Raw genomic sequence first — 16,964 nt, forward strand, 5'->3', positions numbered from 1 at the left:
GTGATCTTGCCTTCTCTCTTGGAGAAAGCCCCAGCTTTAATACGATGTCAACATGAACAGCTGGCTGAGGAAATGCAAATTGAAGCTACATTTCTGAGCAGCTGACACCGCTGCAGGTGGCCGGCACCAAGAGCTGTGTGTGGCTGTAGCTGGCCGAGGGTAGAGCCTGGGACGACAGGGGCATTCGAGGGACCCAGGTAGAAGTTGGGGTGTGTGCCACCGGCTCCCCAGTGCTGCTTGGAAATTTTCTCCCCATTCTTTTTGAACGAGAATATAAAATGGCTTGTTTTTTTCTGAACTGATGAAAAAGCAAACTCGCCGCTAAGCCTAAAAACAGCGAAAGGGAGGGCAGCCAGCTGCACAGCTCAGCCTCCCTCTGTCCACCACTGTCCCAGACCTGAGGCTTTCTGGTAAAAAGGGGGTGTCTGCCCTTGCCCCCCACCCTACCCTGCCATGCTGGTGCTTCCCAACCCACCACGCAGCGTTGCAGCAGCCCTAGCAAGCATCTATCCCTGCACCCGCTCTTATCTGCTGTGGCTCAAACCTGCCCTGCAGCATTGTAAGAGTTCCCTTGAATTATTATTTTTTTTTTCCCCACCCCTCCTGCTCTGCTTTCTAGCACAAAGTGCCCTGAAGCTTTGCAGCTTTTTCAGCATTTTTTTCCCTCTCTGTTCCCCCCAGAGCAGAGCGAAGCCCCCGGAGTGGGGCAGAGCCCTGGCGGTGGGTCGGCAGGAAGCTCGGAGCTGCCCGGAGACCCACGTCCAGCTTGGCTTTCCCAAACACGGGCCAAGAGCATTAAAGCCCACACCATAAGTAAACAGTGCAGAAATTATAGGTCCAGGGTTGGGTCATGAGCTTTGCTCTTTTGGTTTCTTGTGAGGAAGATATCCCTGGGATGCTTCCGGCACGAAGGTGGAGCTGGCTCGTGGATGGGGAGGAGAGAGGGGAGCTGAGCGCGGCTCTGTTGGGATAGAAATGCCACCGCAGACACTGAGAGCAGCTGGGGCTGAACCGTGGTTTGTTGCAGGACTCCCTGCTCAGATCTTCCTGGCTTTGCCCTGCTCCCACCAGGATGCAAACTGGAGGGAACGTGGAGGGTCCCTTCCAGCCCAGAGCCCTGGAGAGCCAGGCAGGCAAAAGCTGTCCTATTTTTTGGGAAGTTTTCCAGCTTGTTGCTGGGTAGCAGCCCAACCCACCCACACGAGCATCAGAAAGACATTAACTGGTTTATTGAATTGTTTGCCTGCAGCCAGCTGCGGCTCTCGGCAGGGCTGTGTCGGCGATGGGCCTGCGAAGCTCTTGCCTGGGCTCCTGGTTGCTTCCTCACTGTGACGTTCTGAGCTGGGTTTCTTCTTCTTTCCAAAGAAGCCAAAACTAGGAGCGGGCAAAGTCCGATCGGGGCAGGGGAAACCCGCCACGTGCTGCAGAAAAATGGCTGGGACCAAAGCGTTCCCACCAGCCGCGGTGGCTGATTGCACAGGTAAATAGTGACACTGACCCTAACTAATGCACAAAGTAAATGAATCCCTTTCAGTTAATTGGCTTAAGTGTTACTTGTAGTGAGAGTAAATATTTTACAACGGCGCAGAGGCTTTGCAGTGCAGTTGGGAGCTCTTTGTGCTCTGTGCTGGGGCTGCGGCGTCCCTGCCCCGAGGTGCTTGTGGCTGTTCTGGGGAGCAGGTCTTGCTGGTGGGGTCAGAGGTGGGTTTTTCAGCCAGGGAAAGAGTCTGCAGAGAATAAACTGTTGGCAAAGCAATGCTTTATCAGATCAGACCCTGTGCTGTGCCCCGCGGGGGTACCCCGATGTGTCTGGCGATGCTCTCGGCTTGCAGCCGTGTGTTAACTGCGTCCTCCAGGCAGAGCGTGGGTCAAGTTATTGCATTTTTGCAGTTGTTTTTGTGTGTGAATAACTGCCCTTGGAGGGAACGGGGTCCGTGGAGTCATGCTGTCACCAGCAGCCTCTGCAGTGATGCTAGAGGTCGCAGTGTTGGAAACCGGCAGGGCAGAGCACTTGCAAATCTCATCACAGCCGTGCCCTGCAGGTTAATGTCGGGTGAGGTGGCAAAGCCATGGGCTGGGTTGCAGGGAGCACAGTGAGCTGCTCCCCTGGAGCAGCAGAGTTAGGAAACCACGTAAGTTTGGAACAGTGATTTGTCTGGGATGGGTTTGGTAGGAAAAACTGTGCCTGGCTGAGCCGGGCAAGGATCTTTCCTCTCCCAGGTGCCTGCAGTGTGTCTCTGGGAGAGCAGTAACTTTCATCTTTGAGGATGATGACTGTCCTACTTGGCTGTCCAGGGGATTTCAGCTTTTTTTTTTGCGAGACTTTTAGCAGTTTTATGGGAATGACCTGAAAGCCCAACCCTTCTTGGTTGCTCCTCTTCCCCCAGCTTGCACTCAGCATCCCCCAACCCCGGGTAGCTCAGAGCAGACCACACACCAGTGGCAAGAGCTGGAGCCAGTTGTCACCTTTGGAGCGCACACCCTGTATTGTCACCCTGGGCAAGTCTGGAATTGTCCATCTCTGAATCCCATTGCTTCCCTAGCATCCTGCCAAGGCTTCCCTTGCTCCCGTATCTCTCTGATGCCTGAGCTCAGGACCCGCACTGGGAAAACAGGGGAAACACCTCAAGCCCCAGTCAGTGAAGCCAAAACCATCCTGGGACTTCAGCATTGCCCTGGCTTTGCTTGAAAGCTGTTAATAAATCAGACTCTGGTGGGGTGTTTAGCTTTTAATACAATGTATATTTATTGCAAACAATAATATACAAAAAAAAAGGTAAGTTTCACAAAGAGAAGGATCTTGCAAACAAAACAAACCAAACTTACCTAAAGACAAAATATGATTTAAATGACAGGTCTTTTAAGTTACAGAAATACTTTAAAAAGATCTGCTTTTATACAGAAATAGAAAGATGCCATATTATAAGAGTGCTTTAAGATTTTTTTTTCTTCTACTGAATCCCTAAACAAAAAAAAAAATGTTAACAAATATATCATTTTTTTAAATAAAAAAAGTTTGCTGTCTTTTTTAAAAAGCAATCCTTAACTGTTCAGCCACAGCTTCACCAAAGTCCGTGTCCCCACCTCAAGCCAGTTTTGGGGGTGGAAGGCTAAAACGGTGTTGCCCCCACGGCACGGCCGGGGCGTTGGGTCTCGTCCTTGCACGAGCTCTTGTGTCCCAGAGAGCTGAGGCAGAAAACAAGGCAAATGATTCAGTGATACGCTACATTTGCAATCTTTAGTTTGTACAATTTTTTTTTTCCAGTTTATCCTTAAGACAAAAGAAAAAAAAAAAAAAAAGGAAGAGCACAAGTTTGTACAAACCCAGGACACAGATTCCAAAAAGAATAATAATAATAATAATAAAAAAAGAATTAAAGAGATAAATAAAGGACTGGTTACAGTTTAGACCATAATTTAATAGGCACGTTTACCTTCCAAATAATGCTCCGACAAATGCAATTGCTTTTGAAAGGACTTAAAACATGAGGGAGATTTAAAAAACAAACAGACAAAAAAAATTGTGATTAAAAATTGCTCTTCTCACAAAATAAATAATTTAAAGTATCTGTGATGTCCCACAAGCAGAGAGGAGCCCCCGGACAGGTTTTGCATCAGGCCTGGAGTGAATGGGGGGTGATGAGGGGTGGCTGAAGGGGATCAAGCTCAGCCCCACCCCAGCCCAGGGCAGGCAGAGCTGGGGACAAGCGATTATCCCAGGGCTGCTTTAAGGCTTCTCAACAGCACTTTTTGCTGTTTTATTTAAAAAAAAACACCTTTTTGTTTTACTTTCTTAAGGCTCAAGGTTATTAAAAAATAAAGTTAAAAATCTCCTCCTGGCTGCTTTTGCTAGTAGTTAGAAAAATAAAGCCTCTCCCATGCTCGTCCCCTGCAATCTCAGCTCGCGCACTGCAGAGCTGACCATCGCTCAGCCTGACGCTGGCCACTTCACTTTGTTCTGAGTTAAAAGCACGTTGGTTTGCTTTTTTATTTTTAGAGAAAAAGACACTCATCTATACAAAAATACCTCTGACTGCAAGAAAACCTAGGACTGCTCCGCTAAGTATCATGTTTTAGCTGTTGGAAAAATAAGAGCATTTAAAAAATTCTCTAAAAAATAGGTATAAATCCCCTCAAATTGGTAACGAATCATACACAGTACATACTAAAAAATATTTAAAATAGAGAATATTCCTCACAGAGGACTCTGAGTTTTCTCTTTTCCCCACCCCCAATTTTTCTTTTTTTAAAAATTTCTGCTAAAACAAAAAATCATTAGAGAAGTCCAGAGCACAGACAGCTGAGCTGGTTGGTTAGAAATCTCATCTCCACACTGGGCCCTGGAAACAGAGTTAAAAGTCAAGTCCTTGGAAAGTCTGTACCGAGTTTTGCTGGGTCTCAGAGCATTCTGGCCATGTCCTGGAGGATGCAGTAGTGCAGGAGGCTCAAGGCGCTCTCTCCTCCCTGCCAGCTTTAACTTTAGTGTCCTTTTTGAATTATTATTTTGATTTCAAGCAAGGAAAAAGTCTGAGGAAGGTCTCCACTGCTCTTGTTGCTTCTTTCGTGCCTTTTTTTTTTTTTGTGTGTGTTTTTTTTTTTTTTTCTTCCCAATTTCTTTATTCCCCCCAACCCCTCCCCGTCCCGAATGGCTTTAGGGTCTGGTGAGCTGTGTGTAGACGGGCTGTTCCCAGTGCTGCGGGCTGTGGGTCTGGGGGATGGAGGGGACCCCAGAAGTGTCTGCAATGGGGGTGTACATGGGGCGCTGCGTGGGGTTCATGTAGGTGAAGGTGGAGTAGAGGCTGCTGCTCTGGCCGGCGGCGTGGCTGTAGTAGGAGCTGGAGTTCTGGTGGTCGGTGTAATCGTACTGGGAACGGGTGATGGTGGGGTAAGAGGAGCTGTAGTGCTGGAGGTTGAAGGAGCTGTAGTTGATCTGCTGCGGGGAGTGCTGCTGCTGCTCGCTGTAGTGGCTGGGGCTGAGCTGCTCCGTCTTGATGTGCGTCCTCTGCTGCGCTTGGCCCTGCTCGCTGCTCAGCGCCGGCAGCCCGTGCTGCGCCTGCGGCTGGGGCTGCGGTGGTGGCTGCTGCGGCTGCTGCTTGGACATCCAGACGTGGCCAGCCCCGGCTTGCGAACCCGACGTGCTGCTGATGCCGTAACTGCCCGTGTAGGTGACCTGTCCGGGCTGCCCGTGGGTGGCCGGGACCCCTGGGTGACCATTGGGAGGGAGATACTGATCGAACTCGTTGACGTCAAAGGTCTCGATGTTGGAGATGACGTCGCTGCTGAGCTCGCCGATGTCCACATCTCGGAAGTCGATGTGGGGTGGCTGCCGGCCACCTTCTTGTAGAGGGCGACCCTCCCGCTTCAGGTCCTGCTTGCCCGGCTGCGCATCCGTCTTGGGGGTGGTGGGAGGCGTCGGGGGGCCCTGCGATTGCCCTGGAGAAGGAAGGAAAAGAGCACAGGCATGAAGCGGGGTGTCGCTCCCACAACAGCCAGACACCCCCTGTGCCCAGGGCTCCCCGAGGCAGGAGGTGCTGCTGGATGCGATAACACCGTTAATAGTTAACCCGTGGGGCAGCCGGGTAACAGCACGTTGCTTCTGGAAGCAGTTGCGTAGGGTAACACAAACATCTCCAGGTGCAAGGAACATGGATGCGAGCCCTATCAGCACTGATCTAGCGTGCTGGGTAAAAGAGCCGAGCCCACAGACGTGAGCCACAAGGACAGGGCTACCTTTTGGGTTGTTTTTAAATAAGTATGGGTTCCTGCTTCTCTAGGGGCAGAGGGGGCAGGGGCTGGCACAGGGCAAGCACTTGTATGCGTGTGCTAAGGGCAAGGCTTGTGGGCAGCTCTGCCCCTCTTCCCTGTGCAGCTTTCCTCTTCTCACCACGTTTTGGGGTCTCCTTCCCCACCCCACATCCCCCTTACCCATTCAGCCTGGTTTATGATGCAGCTTTTCGTAGGTAGCACTGATTTAACCCCCACCCTGTAACACCTCACGGGACCGTGAGTACCTACCCGAGTGCTCCCCGGGAGAGTGCACCTCGCTGATGCTGGAGGACGACTGCGGGGAGTCCGCCTGCAGCGCCTTGAAGATGGCATTGGGGGAGATGTGGGTTTGCTCGGAGCCCTCCTCCTGCTCCGACTGCCCGTTCTTCACTGACTTTCTCCGCCGCGGCTGGTACTTGTAGTCGGGATGGTCCTTCTTGTGCTGCACCCGCAGCCGCTCAGCCTCCTCCACAAAGGGACGCTTCTCGCTCTCGTTCAGCAGCCTGTGGGGGACAGGAGGGATGAGGGGCTGCAGCTCATGGCAGCATTACTGGCTCCCCCCATTATGGCATTAACACCAGCCCGAACCTCTCCCCTGGATCCCCTGGAATGGCAAAGCAAAGCTCCCCACAATGTTGACGCCCCGGTGTGGGGCACATGCTGGTTGTCACCCCCCTTTTGTCTCCCTCCAGCCAAATAGCATCAGTAGCTGAACAAGAGGTGGGAGAGTGGTGGCAGGGTCCAATCCTCAGCCCCAAGCCACCCTTGCAAAGGTGCTTTAGGTGACAGCCCTGTCCCTGCCTGCCAGGGCCAGGTTTGCTCACCGTTTTCTCCTCCTGCAGCAAGAGCAGCTGCAAATTTAGGATTCCCACCCCCTTCTTCTGCAGTCAGAGAGTACAAGGCGGCCAGGTGACTCACTTTCCTTCTGTTTTTCTCCCCTCCCTGCCTTATTTTGGAAGTCAGAGGGCACCCAGCCATGTGCCACTCATCGCACCCACCCACCGGGGTTTGGCACCGCTCCGGCACTCACCCTGCACCCGGCTTCTGCCACCCCCTCCCCTCACCCCATATTTCTTCTCCTCCTGAGCCAAGCTGATGCAATCCAGAAAACCCATCATCTCCTCTGGATAAGAGACAACCACCAGGCAGACCCCACTCGCCTGGATGGACCAGCTTAAACCCAGGAAAGTGCTCAAAGAAAAGAAACCACTTGCAAGAGCACAAGTTGACCACAGGGAACCACTTTCCCTACTTTTCCCCCTACTATTCTGGCTTCTCCTAACCCAAGCAAGTTTGGCAACACATGCAAAAGTTTTCAGCAAGTGTTCCAGGCTTGAAACCATCATGGTTTAGCGGTGGAATTGGCAGCGTTAGGTTTATGGTTGGACTTGATGATCTGAAAGGTCTTTTCCAAGCTAAACAATTGTGAGTCTCCCACTTCTTCCACCTCCTCTGGCTGCTGGTCCAGGCAAGAGCAACTCTGCCCCCAGCATCCCCCGCTGACCCGACCCGACTCCAAACTCACCTCCAGAGCTTGCCCAGGGTTTTGCTGAGCTCGGCGTTGTGCAGGTGGGGGTACTGGTCAGCCAGCTTCCTCCGGGCCGCCTGCGCCCACACCATGAAGGCGTTCATGGGTCTCTTCACATGGGGTTTGTTTTTGCTGGATCCGTTCACCCGCACTGGCATGGGCACTAAGGTCCAGTCGTAGCCCTTGAGCACTTGGCTCACCGCCTCTCGGATGCACACGGGGAACTTGTCCTCATCGTTCTCCTTCTTCAGGTCCGGGTCCCCCTTGGGGAAGGTGTTTTCTTGGGGTCTGGTGTTCTCCGTGTCCGACCCGGATCCAGAGGGGCAGGGGGACCCGGCCGAGTCATCCGACATGGTGGGGCTGGGGGCGTCGGAGATACATTTGTCCTGCTCTTCTGTCATTTTCATGAAGGGGTCTAGGAGATTCATGCGAGAAAGCGGCCAAGGGGGGAACAGGGGATGAAAAAATAAAAAATTTTTAAAAAAATCAAGCGGCTGATGGGTAGGGAAGGGTTAAAAAAGTAAAACTAGGAGAGATGAAGTCTCCACCAGCGCGGGGAGAGGAAGGAGAAAGTCGGAAAAAAGTTTGCAAAAGTTTATTATTGGAATAAGTGACAAAAAAATTAAAAATAAAAGTGGAGGGGGAAAAAAAACTTTTGCAAATGGTAGGGACGAAAGGAACGGAGGAGGGGAGGAAAAAAAAATAAGAAAAAAAAAAATCAGCAGCCTTGAGTGATGCGGTGGGTGCAGCGGGGCCAGCGCGCCCCGCCGGTCTCCAGCGCGGCTCTGCGGCGCGCGCCGCGGCGCGGGAATAAATACCCCGCGCGGCGATTTGGGCTCGGAGGGGTTCGGCCAATGGGAGCGCGGCCCCCGGGGGCTGGCGCGCATCTCATTGGCTGAGCAGCCGCCGGGGGGCGGGGCCAGCGCCGCGCCGGGAAGGGATTGGGGGGTGGGGGGGGGGGGGGGGGGAGCCGGGCCGGGCGGGCGCGTCCCGTGCGCGTCTCTCCGCGCGCTCCCTGCGCGTCCTCTGCGCGCGGCGCACCCCGCCCGTTGTCTGCGTGGAGGAGCGTGGCGGGGGCGCAGGGGTAGAGGGGAAAGGGTTCGGGGATTGGGGGGTGGATGGTGGGGGGAGGATACGCGCTATGGGTTTGTTTTCCCCGCGGGGTGGATGGAGAGAGCGGCGCTGGCTGGAAGCGGGACCCGCGCAGCGAAGCGCGGAGCCGTCCAGAGGGGGCGCCAAACGCCCAGGAACGGCGCGGAGGGGGCGGGGAGCGCTAGGAGGGAGGGAGGGGGTGGGGGGAGCTGGGGGGGGGGGGGTATTGTCCGCGCCCCCCTCCGCGGCACCGCCCCCGGTGGGGCTGGGCATGGGGGCACCTAAAATACCCCAAACTCACCTTTTCCCCGTCCCGTCCTGTCCCATCCGTACATCATCCCGTCTGTTCCTTCCTCCCCCCGCAATTAACACTGTTTTTCAGCCCCCTGGTCCCTGGACCTGGGGTGATAGAGCGGGCTCGGTGGAACCTGAGCTGGAGCTCTGCAAGGGGGAAGGACGGTACCTCCCCATCCCTTCCTTCTCTTCTCCCCCCATCCCTTCATTCTTCCTCCATCCCTTCGATCTCTTCTCCCCCATCCCCTCTTTCTCTTCCCCCATCCCTTCATTATCCTCTTCCCATCCCTTCGCTCTCTTCCCCTCATCCCTGCATTCTCTTCTTTCCCATCCCTTCATTCTCTTCTTCCCTATCCCTTCGTTCTCTTCCCCCATCCCTTCGATTCTCTTCTCCCCCTATCCCCTCGTTCTCTTCCCCATCCCTTCATCCTCTTCCCCCCATCCCTTCATTCTCTTCTCCCTTCATCCCTTTATTATCCACTCCCCATCCCTTCGTTCTCTCTTCCCCCCCATCACTTCTCTTTCTTCCTACCGTCCCTTCATTATCCTCACCCCATCCCTTCATTCTCTTCTCCCCCCACCCCCCAAAAAACCAGAAAAAGTTTTGCTGAGTTCACTGTTATCATCAAAACAAAAGCAAACAAATAAGTACTGGGAACTTTTCAGGGTTATCCCTACCTAAGTGCGAATACGTAGAGCGAATCATACAGGATGGGTGTTTTTATTAGTGAAGAGCTTTTTTGTGCGCATAAAAATTAAATATCAGGGATACTGGCAGGATAAAAGTAATTAACTGAACAGACAATAAGGCAGAGCTCATCTAAGGTTTAAAGCAGAACTGCAGCCCCCTCTGTTCCCTCCCCGTGCCCTTCGCTCCACAAGTGGTTTGGAGGGGCAGAGACCGTCATGAAAATGTGCAGTACATAATTTTTCGTTTCAACTCGAGCATTAAAGTTGGTGCTTTATTGAAGCTGCTTTAATTTGCTGCTTTAATTCGCAGCCTTTGTCCTGTTGGGCGATCCTCGGGGCAGCGGCTGGCTCAGGAGCCGTACCCTGGTGTGGATCCTTTATCCCAAATTGTCACCGTCACGTTAATAAGTGAGTTTTGAAGGTATTGGAAATGGCACGTGAAAAAAAAAAAGTTATTAAAAAAAAAAAAAGAATGAAAAAGGCAGCGGGGGAAGGAGCTCTGAATAAATTCTTTTGAAAGCGATCTCCCTGGTAGACCCTGCTGCCTTTTGCTGTCTTTCCTTGAGATTATTATTTTTTTTTTTTTTTGGCTTGCAAACTTTTTGGGAAGTAGTTTTCTTTGGGTGAGTTGAAAGGTAAGTGTCTGTTGTATTTCCAGAGCCTTTGTCTGAAAGAAGAGGGGGACTGAGAGCAGAGGGTGATTTTTATTCATGAGCGTTTGGGGTTTATGCTTGCGACACTGAGGACGGTGTTTGCAGCATTATGTATCTTTGCTTTGTTAAATATGTAGTAGTCTGAGAGAAGATATGCTCAGTTTTGTATCGTTATTTGCGGTGGAAAAGGCAAACTTATGGTAAATGTTAAAAAAGAGATAATTTTGAAGTATTTGCCCTTGGTAATTTCAGCTCTAGGCGTGTACTCGAGTGGAATTCAGCTCAACAAATCTCTTTTAATATATGTATTTGTTATAGGAACATCAAAGCAAACTCAGGCAGGAGATTGTTCTTATCTCAGCTGGAGCTGCTGTAGCAAAAATCTGAACAAATGTACCTGGACGAGAAAAATATGGTGACAACAGATTGTTCCATGGCTTTGCTGCTGATTGGCAGAGAGAAACACAAAAACAATTTGGGAGGATAATTGGTTTAATGAAAAGTGTAATAATTAGAACATTTTTCATTCGAGAAGTCCATCTGCTGAAAGGGACTCTGCCTTTTCATTGCAAAAGGGTCTGTGTTAACAAAAGAAAGTGGTTTGACAAGTTTGAACAATAAACAAAAGAGAAATGGAAAAGAGATTTCCAGCGATGTTATTTTGTGTAATTTTATAATTTCTGAATTATTATTTTTAATTCCTGTTCTCTGGACTATTTAGACAATATGGACAAGTTGATTAATCACAGTTGTTTTGTAAGGTTAGAAGTTTCCTTTAAAGTGACAAGCTGTTGCTGCTTTTACGTCAGGATGGAAGTTTTCTTTTCTTTTTAAAGAATTAACATTGTTTTATCTTAAGTGGCAAGCTCAGATATCAGGAAGGATTTTTAGCAAGAAGTGTGTGGATTATACCCGTCGTTTGATGTTTTTTTTTGCCTTGTGTTAAATCAAATCACCGGTTTTTAGGGAACGTTTTCCAAGCCTCTGAGCAGAGAGGGAAGGAGACAGGAGGTTTGGTAGCAAAGGGAATAGCACTCGCGTGGGGTGTTTAGGGTGATTTTTCTCTCAAACCGTAAAAAATCAACGCGCATTACATCTGTTCTGATTAAATAAGTTATATTTTACTGATGTTTTGCAGGAGATTGGGAGGGGGAAATCATCCAGCTCCCCTTTTCAGGCTGATAAGGTTTGCTTATTCCTGAAGCCTGTGTGCTTCTCCTCCCCGCTGCAGGCAGTCCGAGCCCTGGCTGAGGGATGGGTGGTTGGTGGCACTGGCTTCTCCGGAGGAGGCTCTGATGTCACTGCAGCCCCCCTAACCTCTGTCACAGATTGGTTTCTCCCCATTGATGAGAAACCCAAGGAGAAGCTGGCGCTGCCTCCCCATCCAGAGAGACGCTTTCCCTGCTGGAATCTGCCGTGGTGCAACCCATGAGATTCAGGTTGTAGTAGAATTCTCTAAAAATAAAGGCATTCCTGCACCAGATCTCTTCATTCTGATATCAAAACTGTATCAACCATTGATCGATGGCACAAAAGGTGAATGCTAGATGTGATTGTGCCTTTGAATTTACCCGGGACTGACTGCTCTGGTGGTTTTGGGTGGCAGCTTTCAGCAGGCAAGTCCTGGGGGTGGTGCAGCGCAGTTAATTGCAGTGCAATTATCACTCTCTCCTATAAAAATCACTCCCTCCTAAACAATGACATTTTATTAAAAATGCGAGTTGTGCTGTGTCCCACCAAGCACAACATAATTCCAGCAGCCGAACAGGCTTTGCGCGCTCTGGGTTTTTCCTCACTAATAAACAAGGGCTGCAAGCTGGGAAGGGTCAGGCATCCCCTTGGTCACTGCCGAATGTTTTCGTGTGCAGCACAAGATGTTAGCGTTTTAGTTGATTTTTCTCCATCACCTTTGTTCCGCTGTGGTCAGGTCTCCGGGGCAGGCGTTCTACATCTTTCCAATGTTATTGCATTCATCAACACGTATTTCTTTGCCATCCTCAAAAGCGTTGCTGATGCAGGAGCAGAGCTCCCGCTTTGGTTCATAGGGTGACCTGGCCAAGAGCCGTGGGACCAGCCACTGTCCCCAGGACACAAGGTCAGCGTTGAGCCCCTTCTGAGGTGGCTCTTGATGCCCTAGTGGATTCAAACCAGAGGTGACCTTGCGCTGGGGCTGTTGGACACGTCTGTCACGGCCTCCTGGGCAGGGTTTGCCTTGACCAGAGCTGTGGTCGTGTCCCCTTTTGGACTATTTCTATTTGTTTTTCTCAGGCACGTTCTGACGTGTCCTTATCTAAAGGTTGTCGTTCAGTTGAAAACAAAATAAAGAGCAAGTGGCAGCTGAGCGGTGATGTTCTGGGAGCGGACTCGCCATTCATTTCATACATTCAGCTAGGAATTCCGTGACGTGGTGTATTTACATCATTGTATTAATTTTTAAAAATGTATAGATTTCTCTGGCCTGTCGTGGTAATATATCACCCTCCAAACCTGCTACAGGTTGGAGACAACACTGTGTTGATTTAAGCTTGGCAAATACTGACCTGGAAACGGGTAAGAAAGTGGGAGGACGGCAGTTTTTTCCCCCTTTTATGCATGTAAGGTGACAGGAAGCCTGAAGATTCCAAGATGAGTGCCTGAAGATATTTGCTTTTACAGCATTTTAGTTCACACCTAAAACCCCCCTCTTGCTGGACTTGCTATGTAGAATAAAGTGAAGGAAGTTTAGAAGTTTTGGAAGAATAATCTCAGCGCTGCAGTAAAATTACTCTGATTATTTACCAGGGCTGAGCTGGGTGGCAGTGTTAATTTGACCAAGTCTGTCTGTTTTAGCTATTAAATAACTACACACTCATTGTGGCTGGTGAAACAGCATCACTTTAAATAGCTTCAAAATTTACCACTTAAAAAATAATCTTGGGAATAAGAAGCTGTCCGGGGGCCAGATCCTGCTGAGGGTGGCCAGGATTAGGCTTAGTCTTAGAGAAGGAGGTAAAGGCATTGTGGGCTTTTGGATCAGAGAGAGGATTTTTCCCCTGGAAAAAAAGCATTGAAAATGCTAAAAATAGGAGAATTAGAGAAAAGGAGAGGGAAAGATGGGGATTTTTAACTTTGCTAATAAGAAATAGCCGTGCTGATCGGCAGCTCCCCAGTTTGCTGAGTTTATCCCCCCAGGGAAAATCCAGTGACGGATTTATTCTCTCTCACATTTTGGAGTCCGGGTCTCTGAGTTGAGCAGCGCTGGAGCAGTTTTAACACTCCCTGGCTCCAGCGCAGGCTGCGCCATAGTAAATAGACATAACCTCGTTGTTCTTTTCAGCTCCTTCTCCTACAGTTGGAAACCCCTGCACGTAACCTTGTACTTTAAAAATGCTCTTTTCTGCAGATTAAAGTGATACATTTTTTTGGGGAGGGGGGCATTTATTTATTTATTTATTTGCTCACAGCGTCTGGCTCAAAGCTCTGCAAACTTGGGTAAATGGAAAATTTATCAGGCTCAGTTAAAGTGGGATGGAAACGCCCTCCCAAAAGTACTGAGTTTTTCTCCTAGGAAAACAAAAGAAGAGAATTATTATTAATGATTATCCCCCCGCCAAGGTGCACCTTTAACTGTGTGAATACTTTTGGCCCGCTCAGAGGGGTCTCTTGCTCTGCTGCTGTGGATTTTCCTTGTTTGCCGGGCACAGCATCCCCCAGCTGCCCCTTCGGAGCGGATGTCAGCCAGAGCTGGGAGCAGTTATCCATCAGATGCTAAGATAAATCAATCTGGTTCAAATCACTTAGGGTAAGTTGATCGAAGCCAAAAGTAAAGCTCCGGTAATGAGGACGAAAGATGTGGGGTTTATTCCTAACAATCCTGAGCCCTCCGGAAAAGGGAAAATGCCCTAGAGCGAATGCTAGCAACAAGTGGTCAGCATCATCTTATATTTATTTATTATTTATTATCTATCTATCTATCTACCTACCTATCGGGGGGTTGGAACTAGATGATCTTTAAGTTCCCTTCCAACCCAAACTCTTCTAGGATTCTTTTTTTGTTCCGTTTTTCCTTATGAATGAGTGAGCGCCCTGCTGTCGGTATCGCCGCCTGCCTTCCCTGGGGCTTCACCCAGCACCGCTCTCGTCCCCACGCTCGTGCAGGAACATGTGTAGCATCGCAAGGGCTCGCTCTCTTAGCGAGGTTACAGAGAAGTAGGATTGCTTTGAAAGGCATAAACCCTGCTTATAAATTAAAAAGAAAATCTCTCAACCCAATTATAAGTCCCGGTGAGTTCTAATTAATATGTATATATATATATTTTGTTATATTTTGATCTGTTTGTTCAGAACAGCTCGCTCCTTTGAATGGCAGTTGGGATATAGCAAACTAACACGCTGTGCAAATCATACTTGATGTTTCATAGTCACATACAGATAAATAAATGACTGTAATTTTAAACCGACCCTATTATGTTTTCCAAGCAATAGTTCAAATTACACAGCCCAGCAACAGCTTACAAGAAATCCATCAGAATTGGAAGGGGGAATAAAACTGCCATTCTCTCTACCTGTTTGTGCAGCTCCTTGTTAATGCAGGGAGAGCCCGACTGTTTATTTGGAGAAGCAAAGTTGTGGAAATATACTTGGAGGGTGTAATGTGGACAGCACGTGTTTCTGGGAGCTACCTGAAGTCTGTGTCCTAATGGCTTGCAGATGTCCCTGGGTCACCGATTTCCTATGGGCCAACGAATGCGGCAGCGCCCACCCCTCCCGCTCCTCAAATTAAAAAAAAAAGAAATTAAAAAGGAAAAAAAAAAAAAAAAAGGGGATGGGGATATGGTAGGGGACGTTCGACTTCTGGAACTTGTAAAATTGTTTGTTTGGGTTGTTTCCAGCTCCCATCCTAGTGCTGCTCCTGAGTGATTTGGAAATTCTAGCTGCCAGGTCCATGTTCGGGTGGAATGATGATTTATTTGAAAAATAGAGAAATCTGCTATGGGATCACTTTTAGTTTGCTCAGGGTGGGGAGTTTATTTACACTGGGATTATTTATGTAAAAAACCTGCAGTTTTCTCTACTGAGTAATAAACAAGGATTTGTTTTAGTTATATATATATCTATGTCTAAACACAGACTCACGTATGCATGCACTCGTATATACTGAAAATCTATATATCTGTGTCTCGCTGTTCCTCTTTTATGCCAAATGAGTAGCTCTGTGCATGGGTGCTATGTAAATATTTCATTTTACATCTAACGTAAATCCGAAGATGTGTCTAAGAATTTGGATAAAAAGTTTTTTTTGCATTTGATGTTATATTTCTTTCTTGGGGCTGCTGGAAGTGGGGAGAGCGAAGGGTGTGTTTGGGGCCACCCTGTTGCCTTGCTTCTCAGTTTCTGCTTTCGGATGAGTCCCTGCTGGCACCTGATGGGCACCCACCGCAGGAGATGCTGAAACTGCCATGGTCTGGGTTTACTCTGCTTAAATTTGAGCAATTTTATTTCACCTGATCTCTCTGTTGTGGGATGCGGTTGTGTCTCTCCATCAGTTCAGAGCAAGATGTGACCGGGAGGGAGCATTGAGCATTTTCCTAGCCTCAAGGATGCTGCTCAGTGTGGGACGTTGCTTTCCCATTCCCCGTGGATGCCGAGGGTGCTCTGGCTGGGAAGCAAGGGACGTGGCAATGAGCATCCCAGGCTCCTTTTCCTGTTGGAAAAGCTTTACAAAGCATTTTGAAGGTGCCTGGTTTTGATGGCCATGACTGGAGGGCATTGCTGGGGCCTCCGGGCTGGTGGGATGCCCCTAGCAGACTAGCATCCCTAGGATGTTCATGGTTGCTTCACTCATTTCCTCCTTTTTATTGCCCCGTGCTGATATTTAAGGGGGTTTCTGAGGGCAGGTAGCCAAAAGATGCTGAAATTAAAGCCTGATTTTAAATACCTGCCCTGGGGCAGGACTGAGGTCCAGGTATCTGTAGAGACCTGTCCTGACCTGGAACCTCCAACGGGCAGGACAGCCCAGCAGCTGCTTTAGCGCTGGGCAGCCGTGGCAGAAATGCTGTTTTAATTTCTCTCTAAATCACTATTTACTCCATAAACAAAACTGCGCTTTTTTTATTTTTTTAATTTTACAATGAAACTTTGCAGAGGTGTATAATCTATTCCATTTTCCTTCTGGTTTTTGTGTGCTTTATTTATGTACCAAACAAGAAGAAATGGCTGCGGCAGGAACAGCATGCTTAGGGTTGAAAGAAAAAAAATAGCATAACGTTTGTCGTGTTAAAATTAATACAGCAAAGCAGAGTATGATAGAAAAACAGAAATCAGGAGGGCAGGGAGTAGGGTTTTTCTGTGTCTGTCTACCTGCTTCTCCTATCTGTGACAGATTAGAAATATGCACTGGCCATTTAGCTTGGCAAAAATCATACTTTTTTTGCATGAAGATGAGAAAAAAAAATCATCCTGCTGTTAAGTGGGAAAAGCTTATTCTGAGAATAACACCATCCAGCTCCTAGATTTTTAACCTAGAAATATTTGCTATGTCTTAATAATAACACAGAAAGTCTCAGACTCCATGGTAGAATATAATTATATTTTCTGGTTTTAGGAAGAAATCTATTATAAATATGTCTCCGAATGGTGTATATATACCTTGGCTTGCAGTTTAATTTGCTGTCAGTCTGAAACCACTCTTTATCATAATCCTGGGTTCCTGCTCATAACACACAAATCAATTCTTGACTTCGAAGAAAAGAATCAAAACAGGTGCTGCCTTCAAAAAAGACAGAGAAACCACTGCTTTCCCATAGCCCAAGTGAAGGAGTGATAGCCCACAGCCCTGCGGGAAACCCCAATGAAAAGAGACATTTTATTTTATTTTATTTTATTTTATTTTATTTTATTTTATTTTATTTTATTTTATTTTATTTTATTTTATTTTATTTTATTTTATTTTATTTTAATTC

The 16,964-nt window shown here is 48.5% G+C and overlaps 2 protein-coding genes across 3 annotated transcripts in view; both read right to left on the reverse strand.

Annotated features, from left to right (window-relative positions):
- The window catches only part of RPL38 (ribosomal protein L38), a 472,498-nt gene that overhangs the window by 422,597 nt on the left and 32,937 nt on the right, over window positions 1–16,964 (reverse strand). The window lies entirely within an intron of this gene.
- Window positions 4,636–7,939, reverse strand: SOX9 (SRY-box transcription factor 9). Its single transcript, XM_069872230.1, has 3 exons — window positions 7,292–7,939; window positions 6,016–6,269; window positions 4,636–5,433 (listed from the first exon to the last, which is right to left on the reverse strand). The coding sequence occupies exons 1-3, from the start codon at window positions 7,720–7,722 to the stop codon at window positions 4,652–4,654; spliced, it is 1,467 nt and encodes a 488-aa protein (XP_069728331.1). The 5' UTR covers window positions 7,723–7,939; the 3' UTR covers window positions 4,636–4,651.

This window comes from Phaenicophaeus curvirostris, chromosome 19, assembly GCF_032191515.1.
Source record: "Phaenicophaeus curvirostris isolate KB17595 chromosome 19, BPBGC_Pcur_1.0, whole genome shotgun sequence".
NCBI lineage: Eukaryota > Metazoa > Chordata > Aves > Cuculiformes > Cuculidae > Phaenicophaeus > Phaenicophaeus curvirostris.

Bases quoted from the DNA above. Each gene is read 5' to 3' on its own strand.
- SOX9 (XM_069872230.1), bottom strand. From the start codon at position 7,722: ATGAATCTCCTAGACCCCTTCATGAAAATGACAGAAGAGCAGGACAAA. The intron at 6,270-7,291 runs GTGAGTTTGGAG...TGTCCCCCACAG, and splicing joins ACCCTGGGCAAGCTCTGGAG to GCTGCTGAACGAGAGCGAGA. The intron at 5,434-6,015 runs GTAGGTACTCAC...TTCCTTCTCCAG, and splicing joins CTCTCCCGGGGAGCACTCGG to GGCAATCGCAGGGCCCCCCG.